General features: G+C 44.2%; 1 protein-coding gene across 1 annotated transcript in view; it reads left to right on the top strand.

Moving 5' to 3' along the window:
• Positions 1-22,646, top strand: part of Vps13 (vacuolar protein sorting 13C) — a 469,226-nt gene that overhangs the window by 243,065 nt on the left and 203,515 nt on the right. The window contains exons 31-35 of the mRNA XM_068346310.1: positions 9,436-9,829; positions 11,546-11,647; positions 19,745-19,887; positions 20,109-20,237; positions 21,727-21,849. Of these exons, the coding sequence (XP_068202411.1) occupies positions 9,436-9,829; positions 11,546-11,647; positions 19,745-19,887; positions 20,109-20,237; positions 21,727-21,849 (891 nt within the window). The remainder of the gene's footprint in view (positions 1-9,435; positions 9,830-11,545; positions 11,648-19,744; positions 19,888-20,108; positions 20,238-21,726; positions 21,850-22,646) is intronic.

Here is a 22,646-nt window from a genome sequence, read left to right on the forward strand (position 1 = left end):
GGCCTTTCGGAATTCGATTGGATCGAATTTGATAAATATACACGCAGACTAGAGAGAGATAGGATAAGGAGAAGTTCTTCTAGGTCCTTAGATTTTTCCTCTCCACATGCCCCTGAACCTAATCCTTCCCCTGTAGTGGTTGTTCCTAACCCCCCTCCTAGCACTCAGGAACCGTCTATGCATGACATGATGCGTGCTATTCATGCCTTGGGGGAGAGAGTTAAGGCTTTAGCAAGTGACCGTAATCAACTCATGGCAGACGTGAAGGAACTCAAGTGCCAAAGTGCCACGGCGGTAAGTGGGAAAGTGCCTAGTGTTACGCAAAGTGTTGTGAACAGTGTTGCGACCGAGGGTTCGTCTGTTCGTGCCTGTCGTCCACCTAGTCCGGGACCTCTTGCAAGCTCCCAAGCCTAGGGGAGAAGCAATGTCGTACGACTTATGGGTTCGAGAGGCCTTGATCAGCGAACAGACGTTCCCTCTTTGGTATCAGGCGTATCTCGTCAAGATCGCCCCTACCATAAGACGAGAGAGCCCATTTTTACCTCGTCGTCCGAAGGCGTTTCACGTAAGAAACCTTGGACCCAGGTCTCTAGACCTTTAAAACGCAAGTCGGTCCCTTCAGGACAAGTCCAAGTTGTGCCGTCTCAGTCGCTAACCCCGTCTGTTACCGCACCCGCTTCCGTAGACCCTAAATGGGTGTTACTGCAAGACATGCAGTCTAAGCTTGCGTCCCTTATGGAGGACTTCAACGCAGAGAAGGTTTCCGTTGAACCTACTGGCCGTCAGCCATCCAAGCGTTCTGTTGTGCGTCCTGTTGACGTTGATGTAGCTTTCTCGCGTCAACCAGTTGGGGTTGTACCTCCCCCGTTGCGATCCCGTGTGGATTTCCAGCCGCACGTTGACGTTAGGCAACTCACTGATGCGATTGGTGACGTTCAGTACGGTCACCAACCATCAAAGTTGACTTGTTTTGACGCGGTGCGTCAACCTCCGCAACCCAGTATGGTGTTGACTGCACAACCCAGACGGTCTAAACAGTCTCGGGTGGACGCTGTGCGTCCTCGTGCACCCGTTGTTGTTGACAGTTCCCAGACTGTTCAGCAGTTTCAGGACGCTGCGTCCTGCTCCGTCACGTATGCACCAGTGCGGCCGGACGCTGCGAGTCAAACGTTGCCTACCCCTTTGCCGTTTTCTCATCAGTTATCAGATGAGGAACTGTCAGATGAGGACGTTGCTGAACCACAGCCTGAGGATCAGCCTTCAGAATTAGATGAGCCTAAAGCAGTTCCACCATCTATGGACTTTAGAAAAGTCATGCTTGTTTTTAAAGAGTTGTTCCCTGAACACTTTATCTCTGTGGCTCCTCGTTCGCCGCCGTCTGAGTTCGTTTTAGGCATTCCTGCTGCCATACCAGCCTTTACGAAACTCGTTCTCTCTCGCTCATCCAAGAGAGCTTTACGGCTGTTAGGCGATTGGTTAGAAACCAAGAGGAGTTTAGGGAAGACGGCCTTTGCCTTCCCCCCATCTAAACTCTCGTCTAGATCGAGCGTTTGGTATGCCACGGGAGAAGTTCTCGGCTTGGGAGTTCCTGCCTCTGCCCAGGGCGACTTCTCAAGTCTTGTAGACTCTCCTCGCCGCCTTGCCATGAGACGCGCGAAGACTGGTTGGTCATCCTCGGACCTGGACCACCTTCTTAAAGGCATCTTTAGGGCGTTTGAAGTTTTTAACTTCCTGGACTGGTGTTTGGGAGCCCTGAGTAGGAAAATCTCATCTGCCGATAGGGATGTTTCCTTACTCATTATGTCCTGCATGGACAAGGCCGTCCGCGATGGATCCAACGAGCTTGCCGCTTCATTCACGTCCGGAGTCCTAAAGAAACGAGAGTCTCTGTGCTCTTTTCTTTCAGCAGGAGTGACGCCATGCCAAAGATCTGAGCTACTCTTTGCGCCCTTGTCTAAGTGCTTGTTTCCTGAAGTCTTAGTTAAGGAAATTGCCTTGTCTTTAGTGCAGAAGGACACCCACGATTTAGTTGCGTCCTCGGCTCGCAAAGCTCCCCCTTTGCCTGCCTTGTCTGCTAGACCTAGGATAGACACTCCAGCGTCCAGGTTTATTCCGCCCTTTCGTGGCAGAGCCCCCAGCAGGGGAGGTGCTCGTGCCGAAGGGAAGAGAGGAAAGAAGAAAGGATCCAAGTCCTCGCGGGGCAGAGTCTGACTGCCCGCAACTTCAGACAGCAGTAGGTGCCAGACTCAAGAACTTCTGGCAAGCCTGGGAGAAGAGAGGCGCAGATCAACAATCTGTGAGGTTGCTCAGAGAGGGGTACAAAATCCCTTTTGTACGCAGACCTCCTCTAGCGACGTCCCCCATCGATCTCTCTCCCAGGTACCGAGAGGAAGCAAAGAGACTAGCCCTGAAACTGGAAGTGTCTCTTTTACTAGAGAAGGGAGTGGTGGTCAAAGTCTCGGACCTTCAATCACCGGGGTTTTACAACCGTCTCTTCCTAGTATCAAAGAAGACAGGAGGTTGGAGACCGGTGCTAGACGTCAGTGCTCTGAATGTCTTTGTCACAAAGACGAAGTTTACCATGGAGACCACAAAGTCAGTCTTAGCAGCGGTCAGAAAGGGAGACTGGATGGTCTCTCTCGACCTAAGGGACGCTTACTTCCACATCCCCATTCACTCAGATTCCCAACCTTTTCTGAGATTCGTCTTCGACGATGTGGTGTACCAGTTTCGGGCCCTGTGCTTTGGCCTAAGCACGGCTCCTCTCGTGTTTACGAGGCTTATGAGGAATGTGGCAAAATTCCTCCACTTATCGGACATCCGAGCCTCCCTTTATTTGGACGACTGGCTTCTCAGAGCCTCTTCCAGTCATCGCTGTCTGAAGGATCTCAATTGGACTCCAGATCTGACCAAGGAATTGGGACTCCTAGTCAACTTGGAAAAGTCCCAACTGATCCCATCCCAAACTATTCTGTATTTAGGGATGGAGATTCACAGTCCAGTTTTTCGTGCTTTTCCGTCGGCCCCCAGAATAGATCAAGCCCTGCTCGTCATCCAGAAGATGTTGAAGAAAGAACGTTGCTCAGTCAGGAATTGGATGAGTCTGGTAGGAACGCTATCATCCCTGGAGCAATTTGTCTCGCTAGGAAGGCTACACCTCCGACCTCTACAATTCCATCTAGCTTTTCACTGGAAAAAGGACAAGACGCTAGAGGCCGTCTCGATCCCGATTTCCGAAAAGATAAAGACTTGTCTGACTTGGTGGAAAGACAATATCAGTCTACGAGAGGGTCTTCCCCTAGCAGTTCTGAAACCCAACCACGTTCTCTTCTCAGACGCATCGGACTTGGGCTGGGGCGCGACGCTGGACGGTCGGGAATGCTCAGGTCTGTGGAACTCGAGTCAGAGGAGCATGCATATCAACAGCAAGGAGCTTTTGGCGGTTCACCTGGCCTTGATAAGCTTCGAGAATCTCCTTCGAGGCAAGGTGGTGGAGGTCAACTCGGACAACACCACGGCCTTGGCGTACATTTCCAAACAGGGAGGTACCCACTCACTGACTCTGTACGAGATCGCAAGGGACCTGCTCATCTGGTCAAAAGATCGAGGCATCTCCCTAGTTACGAGGTTCATCCAGGGCGACTTGAACGTCCTAGCAGATTGTCTCAGTCGGAAAGGTCAAGTAATTCCAACCGAATGGACCCTCCACAAGGATGTGTGCAAGAGACTTTGGGCGACTTGGGGCCAACCCACCATAGATCTCTTTGCAACCTTGCTGACCAAGAGGCTTCCAATCTATTGCTCTCCAGTCCCAGACCCAGCAGCAATACATATAGATGCCTTTCTCCTAGATTGGTCACACCTAGATCTCTATGCATTCCCACCATTCAAGATTGTCAACAAGGTACTGCAGAAATTCGCCTCTCACGAAGGGACAAGGTTGACGTTAGTTGCTCCCCTCTGGCCCGCGAGAGAATGGTTCACCGAGGTACTTCGATGGCTGGTAGACTTTCCCAGAAGTCTTCCTCTAAGAGTAGACCTTTTACGTCAGCCTCACGTAAAGAAGGTACACCAAAGCCTCCACGCTCTTCGTCTGACTGCCTTCAGACTATCGAAAGACTCTCGAGAGCTAGAGGCTTTTCGAAGGAGGCAGCCAGTGCGATTGCTAGAGCGAGGAGAGCTTCTACCATTAGAGTTTACCAATCGAAGTGGGAAGTCTTCCGAGACTGGTGCAAGTCAGTTTCCGTATCCTCGTCCAGTACCTCTGTAGCCCAAATAGCTGATTTTCTCTTATACCTGAGAAAAGTTCGCTCCCTTTCAGCTCCTACAATCAAGGGCTACAGAAGCATGTTGGCCTCGGTCTTCCGGCATAGAGGCTTAGATCTTTCCAACAATAAAGATCTGCAAGACCTCCTTAAGTCTTTTGAGACCTCTAAGGAACGTCGTTTGGCTACACCTGGGTGGAATTTAGACGTGGTCCTAAGATTCCTCATGTCAGACAGGTTTGAGCCTTTACATTCAGCCTCCCTGAAAGATCTCACTCTTAAGACACTTTTCCTGGTATGCTTGGCCTCGGCTAAAAGAGTCAGTGAGCTTCATGCCTTCAGCAAGAACATCGGGTTTTCGTCAGAAAAAGCTACTTGTTCTCTGCAGCTTGGTTTCCTAGCCAAGAATGAGCTGCCTTCTCGTCCTTGGCCTAAATCTTTCGATATTCTTAGCTTATCGGAGATCGTAGGCAATGAACTAGAAAGAGTATTATGCCCTGTTAGAGCTCTTAAGTTCTACTTAGCTCGTACTAAACCTTTACGAGGCAAATCTGAAGCGTTATGGTGTTCGGTTAAGAAACCATCCTTACCTATGTCAAAGAATGCTTTGTCATATTTTATCAGATTGTTAATACGAGAAGCTCATTCACACTTGAGTGAGGAAGACCGATCTTTGCTTAAGGTTAAGACGCACGAGGTTAGAGCTGTAGCAACTTCCGTGGCCTTTAAGCAAAATAGATCTCTGCAAAGTATCATGGACGCAAATTATTGGAGAAGCAAGTCAGTGTTCGCGTCATTTTACTTGAAAGATGTCCAGACTCTTTACGAGAACTGCTACACACTGGGACCATTCGTAGCAGCGAGTGCAGTAGTGGGTGAGGGCTCAACCACTACAATTCCCTAATTCCATATCCTTTTAATCTGTCTCTTGAAATGTTTTTTAATGTTGTTTTTATGGGTTGTCCGGAAGGCTAAGAAGCCTTTCGCATCCTGGTTGATTTGGCGGGTGGTCAAAGTCATTTCTTGAGAGCGCCCAGATTAGGGGTTTGATGAGGTCCTGTTGTATGGGTTGCAGCCCTTGATACTTCAGCTCCTGGGAGTCTGTCAGCATCCTAAGAGGATCGCTGGGCTCCGTAAGGAAGACGTACTTACAAGGCAGAGTAATCGTCTAAGTCGACTTCCTTACCAGGTACCTATTTATTTTGGTTTTGTTATATTGATAACTGTGAAAATGAAAAAACTCTTAGCTTATACGATGTAAACATATTTAACTCTGGTCTCTACCCACCTCCTTGGGTGTGAATCAGCTATTATATATTCACCGGCTAAGTTAAATATTTAAAAATGATATTTTAATTATAAAATAAATTTTTGAATATACTTACCCGGTGAATATATAAATTAAACGACCCTCCCTTCCTCCCCAATAGAGACGCAGTGGAACGAGAAGAATTGAAGGTTTTGTTTACATCCGAGAGTGGTATCTGGCCGACAGTTGGCGCTGGTGGGCACACCCGCAACCTGCATAGCGATCGCTCGCGAGTTTTTTAAGTATGTTGTCTGTCGAGCCGCAGAGTTGCAGCTATTATATATTCACCGGGTAAGTATATTCAAAAATTTATTTTATAATTAAAATATCATTTTTCTGCCCTAGGGCTTGTCTATCAATGTGCAAAACATGGATTAAGCGTTTATAAGAGAGACCTACTAGTTCAGTCTCTGATGAATCCGTCACAGTACCTCTAATGCTGAATTTGTCTAATAACTAGCAACATGGCACCAACCAAAAGCCAATAATAACACTGGAGACAGTGCTGACAGTGTTTGTTTCTTCCCCGGCAACCATCTTCCATTCGTGGAGTAAATATCATTTATGTCCCACTTCACTTTACAAGTCTAGGGAAGTGGAATGGTCTTGGATAAGGCACAAAGTTAGGATGCTGTATGGTTCACAAGGGCTACTATCAGAGTTAAACTGAGGTAATGTGGACCTTTTTCCCATAAAGGCCAAGTTACCCACTACCAAGGAAACTCCCAGTTTGTGCATACTGTACATGTGAAAGAAAAAGACCAAGAAGTCAACCATACATCTCATAAGAAAGATCCCTGGTGAGGGAGCTATTGTAATTACCATATACAGTCATGTAAAGGGTGAACCCCCAAGATTCCTTTAGAAAAAGCTTTTATATCATATACTCCTTGTAATGGGTGAACGGCAATTTCAGGGCCAGCCTAGTGTTACTACACTTATTATAAATATTTTACCACACATAGTTATCATCCCTAGGCTATAAAGCTAAAATATAGAGGTTTTACCATTGTAGAAACTTTTAGATTTTGGCCAAAATTAGGAAATCTGGAGTCAGAATCAAAAGATGGCCAGGAGTGAGGGTAAAGAACTGTTCTCTACAGAATTGTGCAAGTCCACTGACTCTCTTTCCCAAGGTTAAGGTTATAAAAAATAAAACATTTTAAAGTAGCTCTATTAAGGTAGGTTGGCCAGGGCACCAGCAACCCGTTGGGATACTACCGCTGGAGAGTAATTGGGTCCTTTGACTGGCCAGACAGCACTACATTAGATCCCTCCCTCTATGGTTGTGGGTCATTTTTCTTTTGTCTACACATTATCTACATAGTCTGGGCTATTCTTTCTACCTACTCCTTTGTCCTCATACATCTGACAACACTGAAATTATCAAACAATTCTTCAACCAAAGGGTTAGCTACTGCACTGTAATTCTTCAGTGGCTACTTTCCTCTTGGCTAGAGTAGAAGCGAGACTTTAGCTATGTTGAGCAGCTCCTCTAAGAAAAAGACACTCCAAAATCAAGCCATTGTTCTCTAGTCTTGGGTAGTGCAATAGCCTCTGTATCATGGCCTTCCACTGTCTTGGGGTTGAGTTATCTTGTTTAAGAGTACACTCAGGCACACCATTCTATCTTATTTCTTTTTTCTCTTGTTTGTTTTTCATGTGTTTTTTTACAGTTTATATATGAAAGATTTAGTTCTTGAAATATTTTATTTTAATTGTTTATCACTTTCCTTGTAGTTTATTTCCTTATTTCCTTTCCTCACTAGACTATTTTTCCCTGTTGAAGCCCTTGGGCTTATAGCATCCTGCTTTCCCAACTAGGGTTGTAGCTTAGCTTGTAATAATAATAATGATAATAATAATGATAATTATAATGATGATAATGATAATAATGATAATAATGATGATGATGATGATAGTAAAAGAGTTATCGTGTTTAGCCAAAACTTCTAGCCCTTTATCAAGTGACCAGGACACTGAAGGAGTGCTAACAGAGGTTGTTACAAAGCAGAGGACTGAGTAATCTTGTAGAACAAATCCAATTCCATGTTGAAAGTTCACTTGAGAACTTTTCTCGATACTGATTTATATGACAAAATATTTTATGTCTTTCCTATCTCCAAATAGGTGGACTTGCTGAGTCACCAGTACAGCCATCCCTGATCAGTCTGATAGGGTCATCAAAACATTTGAAATCTAAGTGCATTTTAGAGAACAAATAGATTAAGGACCTCCTGTTCCTGTCCAGTTTCAAGACATCTTGCGTGCTTGAGAATCTACATTCGGAGCTTCACAGAGCTAAAGTTTGTGGTTCTCTTTTGTCATAAAAAGTTTCACTTGGAGATCCTAGGTAAAACGTGTGGTTCTCCTTCATCACAAACAGGTCCTCTTGGAGATCTTGGTAAACCAAAAGCTCTCAGCCACTCGTTGAGATACTACCGCTAGAGATTTATGGGGATCGTTTGACTGGCCAGACAGTACTACTTTGGAACCTTCTCTCTGGTTACGGTTCATTTTCCCTTTACCTACACATATACCGAATAGTCTGGCCTATTCTTTACAGATTCTCCTGTCCTCATACATCTGACAACACTGATATTACCAAACCATTCTTCTTCACTCCAAGGGGTTAACTACTGCACTGTAATTGTTCAGTGGCCACTTTCCTCTTGGTAAGGATAGAAGAGACTCTAGCTGTGGTAAACAGCTCTTTTAGGAGAAGGTCACTCCAAAAATCAAACCATTGTTTTCTAGTCTTGGGTAGTGCCATAGTCTTTGTACCATGGTTTTCCACTGTCTTTGGTTAGAGTTCTCTTGCTTGAGGGTATACTCGGGCACAACAATCTATCTTATTTCTCTTCCTTTTTTTGTTTTGTTAAAGTTTTTATAGTTGATATTTTATATTTTGATGTTATTCCTGTTCTTGGAATATTTTATTTTTCCATGTTTCCATTCCTCACTGGGCTATTTTCCCTGTTGGAGCCCCTGGGCTTATAGTATCCTGCTTTTTCAACTAGGGTTGTACTGTAGCTTAGCAGGTAATGATAATAATAATAATAATATCCACTCTGTGTTCAGGGCCGTCTGCCTGGGCACGGCGTCTGCTACCACTTTGAGGGATCCTTATATAGGTGGTCATCATAATTGGATGAATCACTGCATTTGGAGTTCTTGAACAAGACAGTCCTCTTCAGACACAACAGACTACTATCTGATCGTTGATGAAAATATTGATGTGCAAGTTCCTTTTTAGACTGACTCTCGTCAGTACCAGAAATAACATATATGTGAAATGAAGAAAACTTAGGACACATAGGTCTCCTTCTCCTCTATATGCACTCCCCAACTTGACTTGTATGCGCCTGTGTGAAGAATAATGTATACTGGCGATGAACCAACAGGATAAATATTGAGAGAGCCTGTCTCACAGCCCCTTCCAAGCTACAGTCCTCCACAACCAATTGAGGTCTGCCAGCCGGGTCTTTGGAATTGGGTCAATGCTTAAAGACTAGGGGGAGGCCTAGTAGAGGCTTCTTTATTTTGAATTGCAAATTGATATGATTGGTTATTTCCTGTCCATGAAAAAATATTCAATTGAGGATTAGAGAATTGTAGGAATAATCATGTGTTGTATAATAATTGCATGTTTTTTTTTTTTTTTACATATTTTTAGACAAAATCTATACCATATTTGCATTATGCATTCCTGCTGAAGTAAATTTTTGAAATTTAAGTCCCTTTGGGCCTAATCTATTCAATTTTTTATACAATAAATCAATTTCTAAAATATTTCTCACGATAAACTTACTGGTAGCCTGACTAAGCTATTGTAATCTTTATTCTTATTTTTCTTTCAAGAGGGCAATATCTGAATCTAGTGAAGCAAGTAATTTATCAAAACCAAGTTTTTCGTCTGCATTAGAAGCGTTTTCAATTGAAACACATTCAGCCACATCTGAAGATTCTGCAGTTACTGCCACAGAATATGTATCAGCATCCAATTTACCAAGAATAAGTATAAGTGGCGGAAAACGATCTCAAAATGTGCATCAGTTTTCCGTTTCTAATGAAAATAGCGGTTTTGGAAGCATGAGGAAGGCGTCCATTACATCTGGGACTGGTTTATCACCATTGAAAGCTCTTGCAGAGTTTAGTCTACAAGTGGTAACACTGAAAGGAGAAATGATGTCTGACAGCTCTCTAAGTGCTAATCTAGTTCTGTATGACTGCATTTTACAGGACAGTAGACCAGGTAATTATCAGTAATGTTGGAAGTTATTTTAATTCGGAATGCCCTGATTGCTGTTTAAAGGTTCAATAGTAAACCATTTTTATAAGAATAAAACAGTAACTTATTGAGGAAAATTTTATAAAATTATTATAAATTAGGTTTTATATGATCATGTCTTTCAGAGATGGTATTGCATGGAATAATTTTTAACTTAACTGAGCTTAGTAATATATTTAGGTATTGAGGAAAAATAATGATTTTTTTTTTAAAACCACTTTAGCATTGAAAGTTGATACCAGTGAATTTGTGTACAAAAAGAAGTGAAGGTTATAATAAATTGTCAGGAAATTGGGGTGTTTTCAAATTACAATTATCAATGTATTTACAGAATTGCATTGCTATTGTATTGCCATAAGGGTTTATTCCTTCACCCAGTAGCTTAAAGATGAAAGTATTAATTTCTATTTGTTTATTTAGAAAAATATCTTTAATAAAGAAACCATTTGATTCATCAAAATATATTCAGTTATACACTGTTTTAGGTATGTTAGACTTGTATATTTTGCCTTAGTTGATTTTTATTGTTGCAAGGAATGGAAAAGATATTAAGTGTATCATTATATTATATGTCAATGATCTTGTAATTATAGAATAATGTTTAGTATTGTATTGAAGTAAATATACAGCCATGTATTATGATAAAAGGTCTATTAACCCCTTCGCCACGATGATGTCGTTTCCCGCAAAGTATGACCTTTGATACACACAATGACGTCCCGGATATGTTATATACAAATATAAACCATATGGAAGTTTTGTCACTTGTATATCATACATATGAGTGCAGCACATGGTCATATATCACACAATTCACAGTCTGGGATTCTAATCTAATTTATTCTTGATTTTGTAAGAGCTATTTTAGTCTGTTTTTATGTTACCGATTAGAATCATATCACACTCTCTCTAGCCAATGCTAACATTCCCTACCTGAGGCAGTACTCAAACCCCCCTGACACTCCCAGCTTAGACATAGGGATCCTCACATTTCACCCCACCACGAAGTAAAATACTTGCGATTCTACTCCTTATTCATGATTATGTAAGATCTATTTTAGTGCGTTTCTAAGTTGTCATGCATGTTCAAATCACAGAGTACTATCTATTATCCTTTTATCCTTCAACCAGCATCGGTTCTCTGCTTCCCTCATCACCAGAACCTTTTATCAGTAATCCAAATGGATGATACGCAACAAGATTTTTTTCTTATTCCTTTTTTCTCAAGAATCATTTCTACTAAATATTATCTTCATTTCATATATTTCATATTAGTATTGTTCATTATTATTTTTTTCTTTTAGTAAAAGTTAGCTTACTTACTGTCACTATTTCCATTTATTGACATTCTATGCAGTATGTCATGTTCTTACATATGCCCTCTTTATTCCCAAGCCTGTGATATACCCAAAACAGGAATTATCTAGTTTGTAGCCACACACAAGATTGTGTAGAGTGAAATACAATAGAAAATAAAGCAAACTTTTGACAAATTTATTCTGTAATCAGTAGTAAAACACACAAACATGGAAATGTAGGTTATTATAGAGTAAATGAGCATGTATATCCAATGGTGACAATTCTTGTATATAGCTGCAGGGAGGATCTGCCGCCTCATAGTGAAGTGGTTAATTATTTTATATTGATTCCAAATTCTATTTGATGTGATTTTGTTTCCAGGAAGAGCTGGTTACATCACTAGAATGATGCAAAGAAGTAAGAAAGGAAGTTCAGGTATGATAGACTTAACATACAGGCAGGAAGCTTCAAGCACTACCTTTGGTAAGAAAACACTTAGTATTTATTATCATATATTTGCATTTTAACTTCATGTAAATCATTTAGTGACTTTTCTTGTAAGAATTTACCATAATTGTTAGTGAAATTGTATCTTATGTTGGCAATTACAATTTTATATCAAGGTTTTTTTTGGTTGTAAAGAAAGATTTTACTTTTTATTACTAGTTTATTTTTAATATTTATACAGATTATCAATCCTGAATCAGGCAGTATAACTAGACCAAGGAATAGGAAGAAAATATGAACCATTTCAATCCTATTTCTGAACTAGTAAATTTTACGCCTACGCCCCTTGCCCTGTTTGAGATGGCTTGCTTTAACTCGGCCTAGCACAATCACTATCAGAGCTTAGATTAAAACAAATTTCAATCATTATAAAGATATTGTGCAAATAGTTAACGAGAATGAAGACTACTGGACGTAGATTACCATATGGGGCTAGAAGGAGTAAAAGTTTGTTTGTTCCAACACAAATACTTACCTCGAACTACTTTCTTAGGAGTTACCTGTAATCTCCTCTCTACCGACCAGAGTTTTGTGTAGTATACCCTACACCCGTTTTCTATGGAGGGCTAACCCGGGAGTAAGAGAACTTGCCCCGAGGGTAGCCTTGAGCTAGGTCGGCGTCAGCTTGGGTCCCGTTAGCCAGTAAGTTCTCTGGTCGCGACGTGATACCATCACGCCGCTCTCGTCTCTTACGACCCTTTGTGTCCGACTCGTGTGTCCCGCGTGGTTACCGCGTGGTATCTCTGTGCTTATCCCTTGTGTTCTTGCATGTTCGCTGCCCTTCCTTGTGCTTTCCAAGTGTATTCCTTGTTGATTCCCTTCGTTCCTGTGCCTTGTGGTTGTGTGCGATGGAGCAGATCCGCCGTCGTCCTGGGCCTAGAGCCGGAAAGTCTTGTGGAGCGTTCCTTTCCAAGCCCGAAGTAGACCCTTTGCTCTTCCTGTAGGGGCAGGATGTGGTCGCCATCGGATATGTGCATTGAGTGTGTTAGTTGGAGTGAGATTCAGTGGGTGCGTTACGGCACTAAGAAGAAGAAGTCGTCGAAACGTTCGCCCAGAAAATCTAGCATCTCTTCGCCGTTACCGTCACCCAGTGGACGGTCCGACGGGGCTTCTGTCTCGACTTCCCCTACCCAGAGTAGGGGACGAGGTAAGTCCGTTGCGGGGAAAGAGCCGAGGGCCCTTCCCCAGGAGTCTAATGTGTGTGAAGTGGGGGTTGCTGGATCTTCTCAGGCTAGTGGGGGGCCTGGTAGTGCTGTGTCTGGGGGTTCTGGAGACTCTGCCCTTGTGCTTGGGGGGCACGTTTCCTCCGATGACCCCTTGTGGTATAGTAATGTTGTGCCTGTTTCTTCGCCTGCTTCGTGGGCCTGTGTTTCAGGTTCTTCAGCGGCTGGTGACGCCCAGGGTAAGTTGGACTCCACGGTAAGTGAGCCCTTCGGGTGGAGGCTCCCTAAAACGACAGGTAGGTCCCCAATGCGGATGGAAGAGGGGCTGGATACCTGGTTCCCTAGTGTAGTGCGCCAAACCTCTTTTCCAGCTCCTCTGACGGCGGTTCCAGAGACCTTCCTACAACCCTCGACCTCTGGTACGCAGCAGGTCGCGAAGCCCTCCGTAGCCCCCGCTTCTGCCTGTCGTTCGGGTGGTACAGTTTCGTCGGGCTCTTCAGATGGTGGGGCTTCGTTCTCTTCAGAAGAGGAAACGAGGAGGAGACATCGGCGACGGAGGGAGCGGTCCAGGAGTAGGCGCTCCCGCTCAAGATCCCGTTCGAGGTTCAGTAGAAAACGGTCCCGGTCTCCACGGAGGAAGTACAGGAGGAGTAGGTCCCCCGATGGTGATTGGGTCTTCGTTCCCCATAAGTCTGAGTTGCAGCGATCCCCGGACCGGCAGTCCAGGTATTTCTCGCCGCGAAGGCCATCCTCCAGACGCAGATATGACCCTCGCAGGGAGAAATGCGAGAAGGCCGCTTCAGGCAGGCGTAAGGCCGCGAAGCTTCCGGTTCACCCTGCCCAGCGGGGGGAACCGTGCTTCCGTACGGGCAGCCTGGCCGAATCGGCCCTCGGACTTAAAGGAACGGTTCCCTCCGTTGGGTCAGCCCCCGGGATCCGCGTCCTCGTCCCCCAGAGAGAATACACGAACGGTAGTCCTTGCCGGCACGGCGATGCCAGTTCTGACCCCCGAACCTGGTGCGTAGGTTCGCGCCGGGGAAGACCGGTACCACCGCAGGGGAGTGCCTGTTGTTCCAGAACCGAAGCGCCCGGTGGGAGTGCCCGGTGACCCGGCTTCTCGGGATCAGGCGGAAGGTACTGCTGACGGTAGAGAAGGTTCCCCGACCGAGGACTCGGCCTATCGGAAGGTTATAGGCCTGATTCGAAGGCATCATCGGATTGAGGAACCGGTCCCAACCGATGAGGACTACTGGAGGTCCAGCCTGACCCGCTTGATGCAGGCACCCGTCCAACAGAAAACCTCCCTGGCCCTGCCTGTGGCCCGAGATCTCGTCCTGGGACGGGCTCATGTTGATAGAGTTGTGGCAGGCAATGCCGAAGCTCCCAAAACGCAGAGCTCCTCGAAGTTGCTCCAAGGGCTCAAGACACAGAGTAGGTTCTATGTGCCAGAGGGACAACGACCGGGAGCCTGCAAAGTGGAGCCTGCCCTCGACGTTCTGGGACAGGGTGCCCTGGAGGACAGAGCCTCTTCAGCCCCGATTTGCTTTTCGCAGTCGGAGGCTGCGATGATGGAGGAGATGTCGAAAGACTTGGTGCACGTTTCCTCTTGGTTGGACTGGTGGGCTTCCACACTGGTAGGTGTTCAAGCCACATATGACTTAACGGACCCGGAGCAGCAAAACCTCCTGAGGGAGCTTATCATCTCCGGGGGCAAGACCCTGAAGTTCCTTACGTATCAGTCCCTTGCCCTTTCAGCGAATTGGGTTCTTCGCAAAAGGGACACTATTCTGGCGAAGCTTTCCCGGAAGGTCCCAGACAGGGAGGCGAGGGCCATGAGGACCCTTCCTGTGTGGGGTGACTCCTTGTTCCCCTTGAAAGAGCTAGAAGAGATTATGGAGAAGGTGGCTAAACGAAAGGAAGTGAACGCTCCCAGGCCTCAACCGGTAAGGAGGCCCTCCTACAAGAGATCAGCATCAGACGGGCCCTCTACTTCTCAGGCCCCGCCTAACCTGACGAGGAGAGAAGCCCCTTCTTCCTCGTGGGCTTCAGCGCCACAGCCCCCCCGTAGAGGAGCTCCAGCAGCGTCTGCCTCGTTTAGAACAGGGTATTCTGCCTCCAGGAGAGGCCGTTCAGGCCGCTCCTCCAGGAGGAGGTAGAGTGGGAGGCCCCCTACTCCTGCCCAAGCCTCAGGTTGGGGGATGCCTCAGACTACATTTGCAAGCATGGAAGGCTCACGGAGCAGAGCCCTGGACAGTATCCATACTGAAGGAGGGGTACAGGCTACCGTTTTTAACGGAACCCCCGCCTTTAATTCCGGCCAGCCTGTCGGAGTAGCTGGCACCCAAGGACCCGTTGAAGAGGGCGGCCCTTCAAGAAGAGGTGTCCACAATTTGGAGAAGGGCGCCATGGAGGAGGTCCTGCACCTAGGACCAGGTTTCTACAGCCGACTGTTCCTGGTAGAAAAGGCGATGGGGTGGTGGAGACCGGTGATAGACCTGTCAGCTCTCAACAAGTTTGTGCGAAAAACAGATTTCAAAATGGCCACTCCGAAGTCGGTCTTGCTGTCTTTGAGGGAGAAAGACTACATGATGACCATAGACCTCAAGGACGCATACTTCCAAATCCCGGTCCAACCCTCAAGCCGGAAGTTTCTCCGGGTGAAATGGGGTACCCAGATCCTGCAATTCAAGACCCTCTGCTTCGGGTTGTCGACAGCTCCCCAGGTATTCACGAGAGTCTTCACGACAGTCTCGGTGTGGGCTCACGAGCGAGGTATTCGCCTCATCCGGTACCTGGACGACTGGTTGCTTCTTTCCTCCTCAGAGGACGTTTTGAAGGAGCAGGGTATAAAACTTCTCCAGTTTTGCAAGGGTCTGGGTATCATGATCAACCCAGAAAAATCGAACCTATCTCCCTCCACCAGAATGACCTATTTGGGGATGACACTGGATTCCCTACTAGTGAAAGCTTTTCCGTCAGAGGAGCGGGTAAACAATCTAATGAAGATCCTTCTCCCTTTCCTGTCGGGGCAACCCAGGAGGGCGAAGGACTGGCAAAGGCTAATAGGTCATCTGGTGTCATTGGAGAAACTGGTTCCCCAGGGGAGACTCAGGCTCAGGGCCGTCCAATGGAACCTGAAGAACTTCTGGAACCAACTGGACTCGCCCCAGAAATTAATTCCAGTCCTGCCAAACACAATACCCTCCCTGGAATGGTGGCATTGCCGGTCGAACACGCTCAAGGGGATGCCCTTCGCGACCGAGCCTCCCGAGATGCTCCTATTCACAGACGCCTCCAACCAGGGATGGGGAGCCCATCTCCTCAACGGGACGGTGAGAGGAACCTGGATGGACGGGGAGAAAGGCCTACACATCAATGTCCTAGAGTTGAAGGCAGTCCAAAAAGCTTGCCTGCACTTCATCGATCTACTAAGGGGGAACACTGTGGCGTTGATGTGCGACAACGCCACAGTGGTAGCGTAGATAAAGAAGCAAGGAGGCCTAAAATCAAGGGAGTGGTGCGATCTCGTCCTAGAGATCCTGGATTGGGCGGAGGCAAACCAGATAGTGTTATTGGCAAGGTTCATCCCCGGGAAGAAGAACGTCCTAGCCGACGGTCTCAGCAAGATGGGTCAGGTAGTAGGAACAGAGTGGTCCCTCCTCCCAGAAGTAGCCAGGCTCATCATTCAACGGTGGGGTTCCCCGGTGATGGACCTCTTTGCAACCAAGCTGAACGCACAACTCCCCGTGTATTGTTCTCCTGTTCCAGACCCAAAGACAGCCTTGGCGGATGCCTTTCAGCACAAGTGGGACAACCTAGACGTGTACGCTTTTCCCCCCTTCACGTTGATCAGGCAAGTGCTCAACAGAGTAAGGGCTGCCCGGAACTTAAGGATGACTTTGGTAGCGCCCTGGTGGCCGGAGAGAGAGTGGTTTGCAGACCTAAAAGACCTGACAAGCCATCCTCCGTGGCCACTCCCCGACAGGCCAGATCTTCTACAACAGCCACACTTTTTCAGGTTCCACGACAACCCACAGTCTTTACGCCTTCACGCCTGGAGACTATCAAGCGCCTCCTGAGGAAGGAAGGATATTCGTCAGGAACGGCTAAAAGGATGTCGCGATACCTGAGAAGGTCGTCGGCAGCGGTCTACCAAGCGAAATGGGCCTCTTTCACGAAGTGGTGCGCTTCGAAGAGTATCAAACCCCTCAAAGCCTCAGTCCCAGATATCGCAGACTTTCTAGTATATCTCAGAGACGAGATAGGAATGTCAATCCCAGCTATAAAAGGAGTACGAGCAGCCTTGGGTCAAGTCTTCCTTCTGAAGGGCATCGACCTGGGCTCCTCTAGACACATCTCTATGCTTGTCAGGAGTTTTGAACAGTCCTGCTCTCCTCAAACTGTTAGGGTGCCTCAGTGGGACTTGGCTAGGGTCCTGAAGATGTTAAGTAGCCCCCCGTTCGAACCAATGAAGGATATTGTAGACAGGGATCTCACTCTCAAGACGGTCTTTTTGTTGGCCTTGGCCTCTGCGAAAAGGGTAGGTGAGATCCATGGGCTGTCTTATGACGTCTCTCATTCGAAGGGGTGGAGAGAGATCTCTCTCAAGTTCATCCCTTCGTTCGTGGCGAAGACCCAGAACCCAGCAGTCTGGGATCCTAAATTCGAGGGGTTCTCTCTGCCAGCTATTCCTAGGACTGGGAATCCTGAGGATTTGAGGTTATGCCCTGTCCGTGCCATTAGGAAATACCTTGAGAGGACTGCACATCTCCGGCCGGGCATCAAGAGCCTTTTCGTCTCCACAGGTGTTACAAAGAAGCAGGTATCGAAGAATACCATATCCTTTTGGTTGAGACAAGTTATTGCCAGGGCCTACAAGGAGGAGGGACTAGCCTTGCCAAGTACTCCCAAGCCCCATGACATCAGAGGTCTGAGCACTTCCTTAGCCTTTGAGAAGAACATGGCAGTGGGCCAGATCCTTCGGGCGGGCACCTGGTCGAACCAGTCGACCTTTACTGCCCATTACCTCAAGGATTACTCAAGAAGGTCCTTAGACGGGTTCTCCATTGGGACAGTCAACTCCGCGCTCCAAGTGATTTAACGGTGAAGCCCCAGGCACAATCGTGGATAGCAAAACCAGGAGACAGGTTCGTTCCTTTTCACCCTAATCCCAGTTTCCTATCCCTATCGGAGATAACCACACTTATGTAACCAATGAAGAACACGTCTCTGCAACTTTGTTACTGGACTCAACATCAGAAGATTTTTCAAAGGGTGAGTACTTAGACACTAACATGAGCTCTTTGTGTAGTTTACCCTACTGTTCGTTTCCCAGTTTTTAAGAACCTAGTTCATATCTAGGATACTTGGCGTCCGCTTTGCTGGGTCTGAAGGTCAGGAAGCCACTCCCACCTCATAAAGTGTAAGTCTCCCAAGAAAGTAGTTCGAGGTAAGTATTTGTGTTGGAACAAATCAAAAATTTTAAGTAATTTTTATTTTTCCTAACATACTTACCGAGAACTACTTTCGGGTAATGGCCCTCCCTACCTTCCCCGAGTGCCTTTCTGCCCTTGCAGGGACTTGTTGCAACATCCGAGGAACTTACTGGCTAACGGGACCCAAGCTGACGCCGACCTAGCTCAAGGCTACCCTCGGGGCACGTTCTCTTACTCCCGGGTTAGCCCTCCATAGAAAACGGGTGTAGGGTATACTACACAAAACTCTGGTCGGTAGAGAGGAGATTACAGGTAACTCCTAAGAAAGTAGTTCTCGGTAAGTATGTTAGGAAAAATAAAAATTACTTAAAATTTTTGATTTTTTTTGTTTGAGTTTGACTTCAAATATTAAGCTTACATGCACCTAGTGTTTTTACCATAGAGCACCCCAGATGGCATAAGACTAGCCCTAATATTTTAGCGGGCCAAGGCAAATGAAGTTAGTGACAGTAGGAATTAATTTTATTTTTTAAGAATAAATATCGAATAGTTAGCCCTTCAGTGGGAAAGATAGGTAAACCATAGTTAAATATTGAAGTAATAAAAATTGTATTAGAATTAGTTTTTATCCCTATGGGACATATAAAGTACATTATTGAAATTTTATAAATGATAAAAGATACAAGAAATTAAGGGAATTTATTATAAATGATGATAGATAGAAAATAGAAAAAATAACATTCAAGATCTGATAATCTTTAGTGGATAAAAGGTCCATTAAGAGTTCAGTTGTTCATCGATTATGTTGAAATAGCTTCCTGTAATAATGATTTGATTTTGATTTCATTTGGGCAATTCCTTAAGTTTTATAATAACAACAAGCAATTTTACTTAAAAAGAGAATTAATGCTTCATTTATTTGTAGGAACACAGTACAGAAAGACCTACTTATCCATTAAAATTATGTTGTGAGGACCCCCCCCCACAGTTGCAGTTTTCCATAAATGTAAGGCAACATAAAGTCCAACGATTTTTTTCCCTAATTGCAATTATTCAATTGAGAAATTCACTTATACTTTGTACTTTGAATGTAAAATATTTACTATACTCAGATATTAGGATATAGTACGTTAAAATCTTACACTGACAAAATGAATACAGGTCTCTCTCTCTCTCTCTCTCTCTCTCTCTCTCTCTCTCTCTCTCTCTCTCTCTCTCTCTCTCTCTCTCTGGGGGGTGGAGGGTATGGGTTGGTGGGGGTGGAGGAGGGAAGGGAAGGACGGAAATCTTAGTCTCAAGAAGTCTCTTAAATTTGTTTATTATTTTCTAAATTGGACCCCATAGGCAAACATATATAAGTGAGTCCTTTGTTTCCAAATCTGTTGAAAGGTGGTCGGATTGTACTCCTATTTATGAGAACAAAATGTTCCAAACCTTTTTGGTCAGAAGATGATAAATCTAACTTTCATTTTCAGTTGATGTACGAATATCTGAATTTACATTGGTACTGCACTTGCCTTATCTTCTTAGTATTCAGAGATTTTTCACTGACAACTTACCACAACAGCCAGAAAGTAAACCGGTTAAAGCACCAGTAAGGGAAATTAAGAGGCAAAAGGTAAGACTGATTCTCCCTTTAATATTTAATGTGCATATATGTTAAGAAATGAGTAGTTTGTAGAGTATGTTAAATGTAACTCAATGTTTGGGTAGTGCATTGTAATTCAGAAAATCAACATTTTAAAAACAATTACTTTATTAGCTAAATGTAATAAATGCTATTAAATTCAATTATGTTTCCTATAACTCTCTCCTTATTTTGTATGGTTTTAATTTCAGAGTAACATTTCAAATTCTGGAGAAGTTCGACCTCAAAGCATAATGACAGTGCGGATAAAACTTGAAAAACCTGATATAGCTTTAGTGGAAGACGTGTCGACAACAGAGACTTCATGCATCATTTTACATGTAAGAATCATACTTATTCTAACATTCTAAAGGGATTTGATTTGAGTGTGGCACTTATAGAACGCTTTAAAAGGGGAATCCTGAAGAATTTTTTATGTAGAGTATAGAAAGGAGACATATAACTGGTGTAAGAATGGAAAGGGCTTTTGAGTTATACAGTGCTTTAGAATACTATAATATAGGTATAAGAATGATATAATTCACAAGATATTTGTTAGAATATCTGTGTTTGAAGACATCTCTGCATCACTCAATTTAATGTGGCCGTACTGTCTACCATGTAAGAAAGTATTTAAGCTTTCTTGTTCATATTTAACTTGTCATTTTTTTTATGAAATTATAGAGGGTAAGAGAGGTAGGTAAAAAGAATTGTCCATTACTATCTCATATTTCATAGCTATTTTGATAATGCTAGGCAGTCAGATTCATATTGGCCAACCCAGCCACTAAGGAGGGGCAAGCCAGCCTCAACTTGATGCCGGTCCCAAGCCCGGGTAAATGGGGAGGGTTGGCGGCAGGAAAGGCCTTTTTGGAATACAGTCGTAAGAAGCTAGCATCTTCTTAAATTTGAGATCTGTAATCCTATGTTAAAATACAAAGTGAATATATAAGGAAAGATCTAGGAAGGGTATAGAGAAAAGTCACTGGATGGTTTCGTTTTATAATTTGAGAAGATTGGTGAGAATTGATAATTTGCTCTTCTCTACCTTATTTTTGTACAACAGACAGAGTTATTGCTCTTTGTCTCAGTGAGAAAAATAAGCCATCCCACGATTGTTTTCCATACTCCCCCCAGATCTTTGAGTATACCCTATATCAACTTTGTTTTCGAGAACCAGAATATTTGAGAAGTAAACATATTTGGAAGTTTGTCATCCATGAGATAAAAGCTAATGGATGTAATCATGGAAGCTACCCTTTGAGTTTATATATTATCACCCCTAGTTTTTGACAAGATACGAGAAACTTATCTGTAGTTGGTGTGCAGTGTATGGAACCATATGCATAGATTTCATTGTTTTAAGGAATTGATAGCTAAATATGATGAGAAAAAGGAAGTGATAGGAATAGAGTAATGTACGTAAGCGACGCACTAGACCATTCAAGACAATTTTGGTGTAAAAAAAAATATTAGCTTAAGATAACCTCCCTAATAAGTAGGTATGTACAGTATTTTCTAGTTGGATTCTAATGAAAAAAATAATTGAAAATTAAATACCTGACATTTTAGAAATGTCATCTTTTTTTTTTACTAAGTATTCATTTATTTTGTCAAAACTGTGAATTCACGATACCTGTAGTGGGGTTATGGTTTTATGGTAGTTCATTTCTATCAAATTGATGTATTAAAGCCATTATATTCATGGTATTTTAATGAGTCAGTGAAGTTTTACTTGCTGAAGCCAAATTTGCAAATGACCATATTTAGTGATAAATCATGTTTTAAAAACTTTTGATGATTTTTTTACCAGAAATTGTAACATTCCAGGCTGAAATGAATTGTGATGTCAAAATAACTCCAACCGACCAAAGTATAAATGCTTGCGTAACCAATATCCAAATGTATACCTGCTGCTATAATCCTGATAAAAGGAGAGAAACCACATCTCAAGTAAGTTTAATCCTAACTGTTATTGTTGATATATTGATATTCAAAAGAATTTCTCATCTATAGTCGGAGGCATATCATAGCATTGTTAATATGAATTTTTATCATGTTAGTTTCCTGTCCCTCCCAGACTGGTAGTGGCAGCAATCTTGTATTAAAAAAGAAACGGTTCATGTTAAGAAAAGCAGGTGAATGATGAAGGTTTACCTTCTTGTTAAATCAAAACTTTAGTTTTGCTCTTGAAACCAAAGTGTTAGGCTTCTAAAGCATTGGTTTTTGTATACAAAACCTAAAATTTTTTTACATATATGGAACATAAATGATGTAAAAGTATTTTCTATGTAGAAATAACCATTTGTTCCAACACAGAGACTTACCTCGAAACACTTTCTTAGGAGTTACCTGGAACCTGCTCTCAAACGACCAGAGTTTTGTGTAGTTTACCCTACTCCCATTTTCTGTAATGGTAGGCCTAGTGGAAGGATACGTGCCCTGAGGGCAAACCCGAGGTAGGCCACATGTGCGCTTGGGTCGTGATCTCCAGTAAGTTCTCTGGTCGCGTCGTGATATCATCTCAACGCTCCTCTGATCTCAGTGCGACCCTTTGTGTCTCGTGGCCACGTGGTTACCGCATGGTCCGTTGTGCTCTCCCTCGTGCTTAGTGCTTTAACTTTGTGCTTTGGCTTTTTAATTCCTTTGTGCTTTCGCTTGTGTTTATTAGTGTTCTCATTCTTTTTCCGCTTCGTGCCTGTGTCTAGCGGTATTGTGTTTGTGTGCGATGGAGCATACTCGCCGTTGTC

Source organism: Palaemon carinicauda, chromosome 22 (genome assembly GCF_036898095.1).
Source record: "Palaemon carinicauda isolate YSFRI2023 chromosome 22, ASM3689809v2, whole genome shotgun sequence".
Classification (NCBI taxonomy): domain Eukaryota; kingdom Metazoa; phylum Arthropoda; class Malacostraca; order Decapoda; family Palaemonidae; genus Palaemon; species Palaemon carinicauda.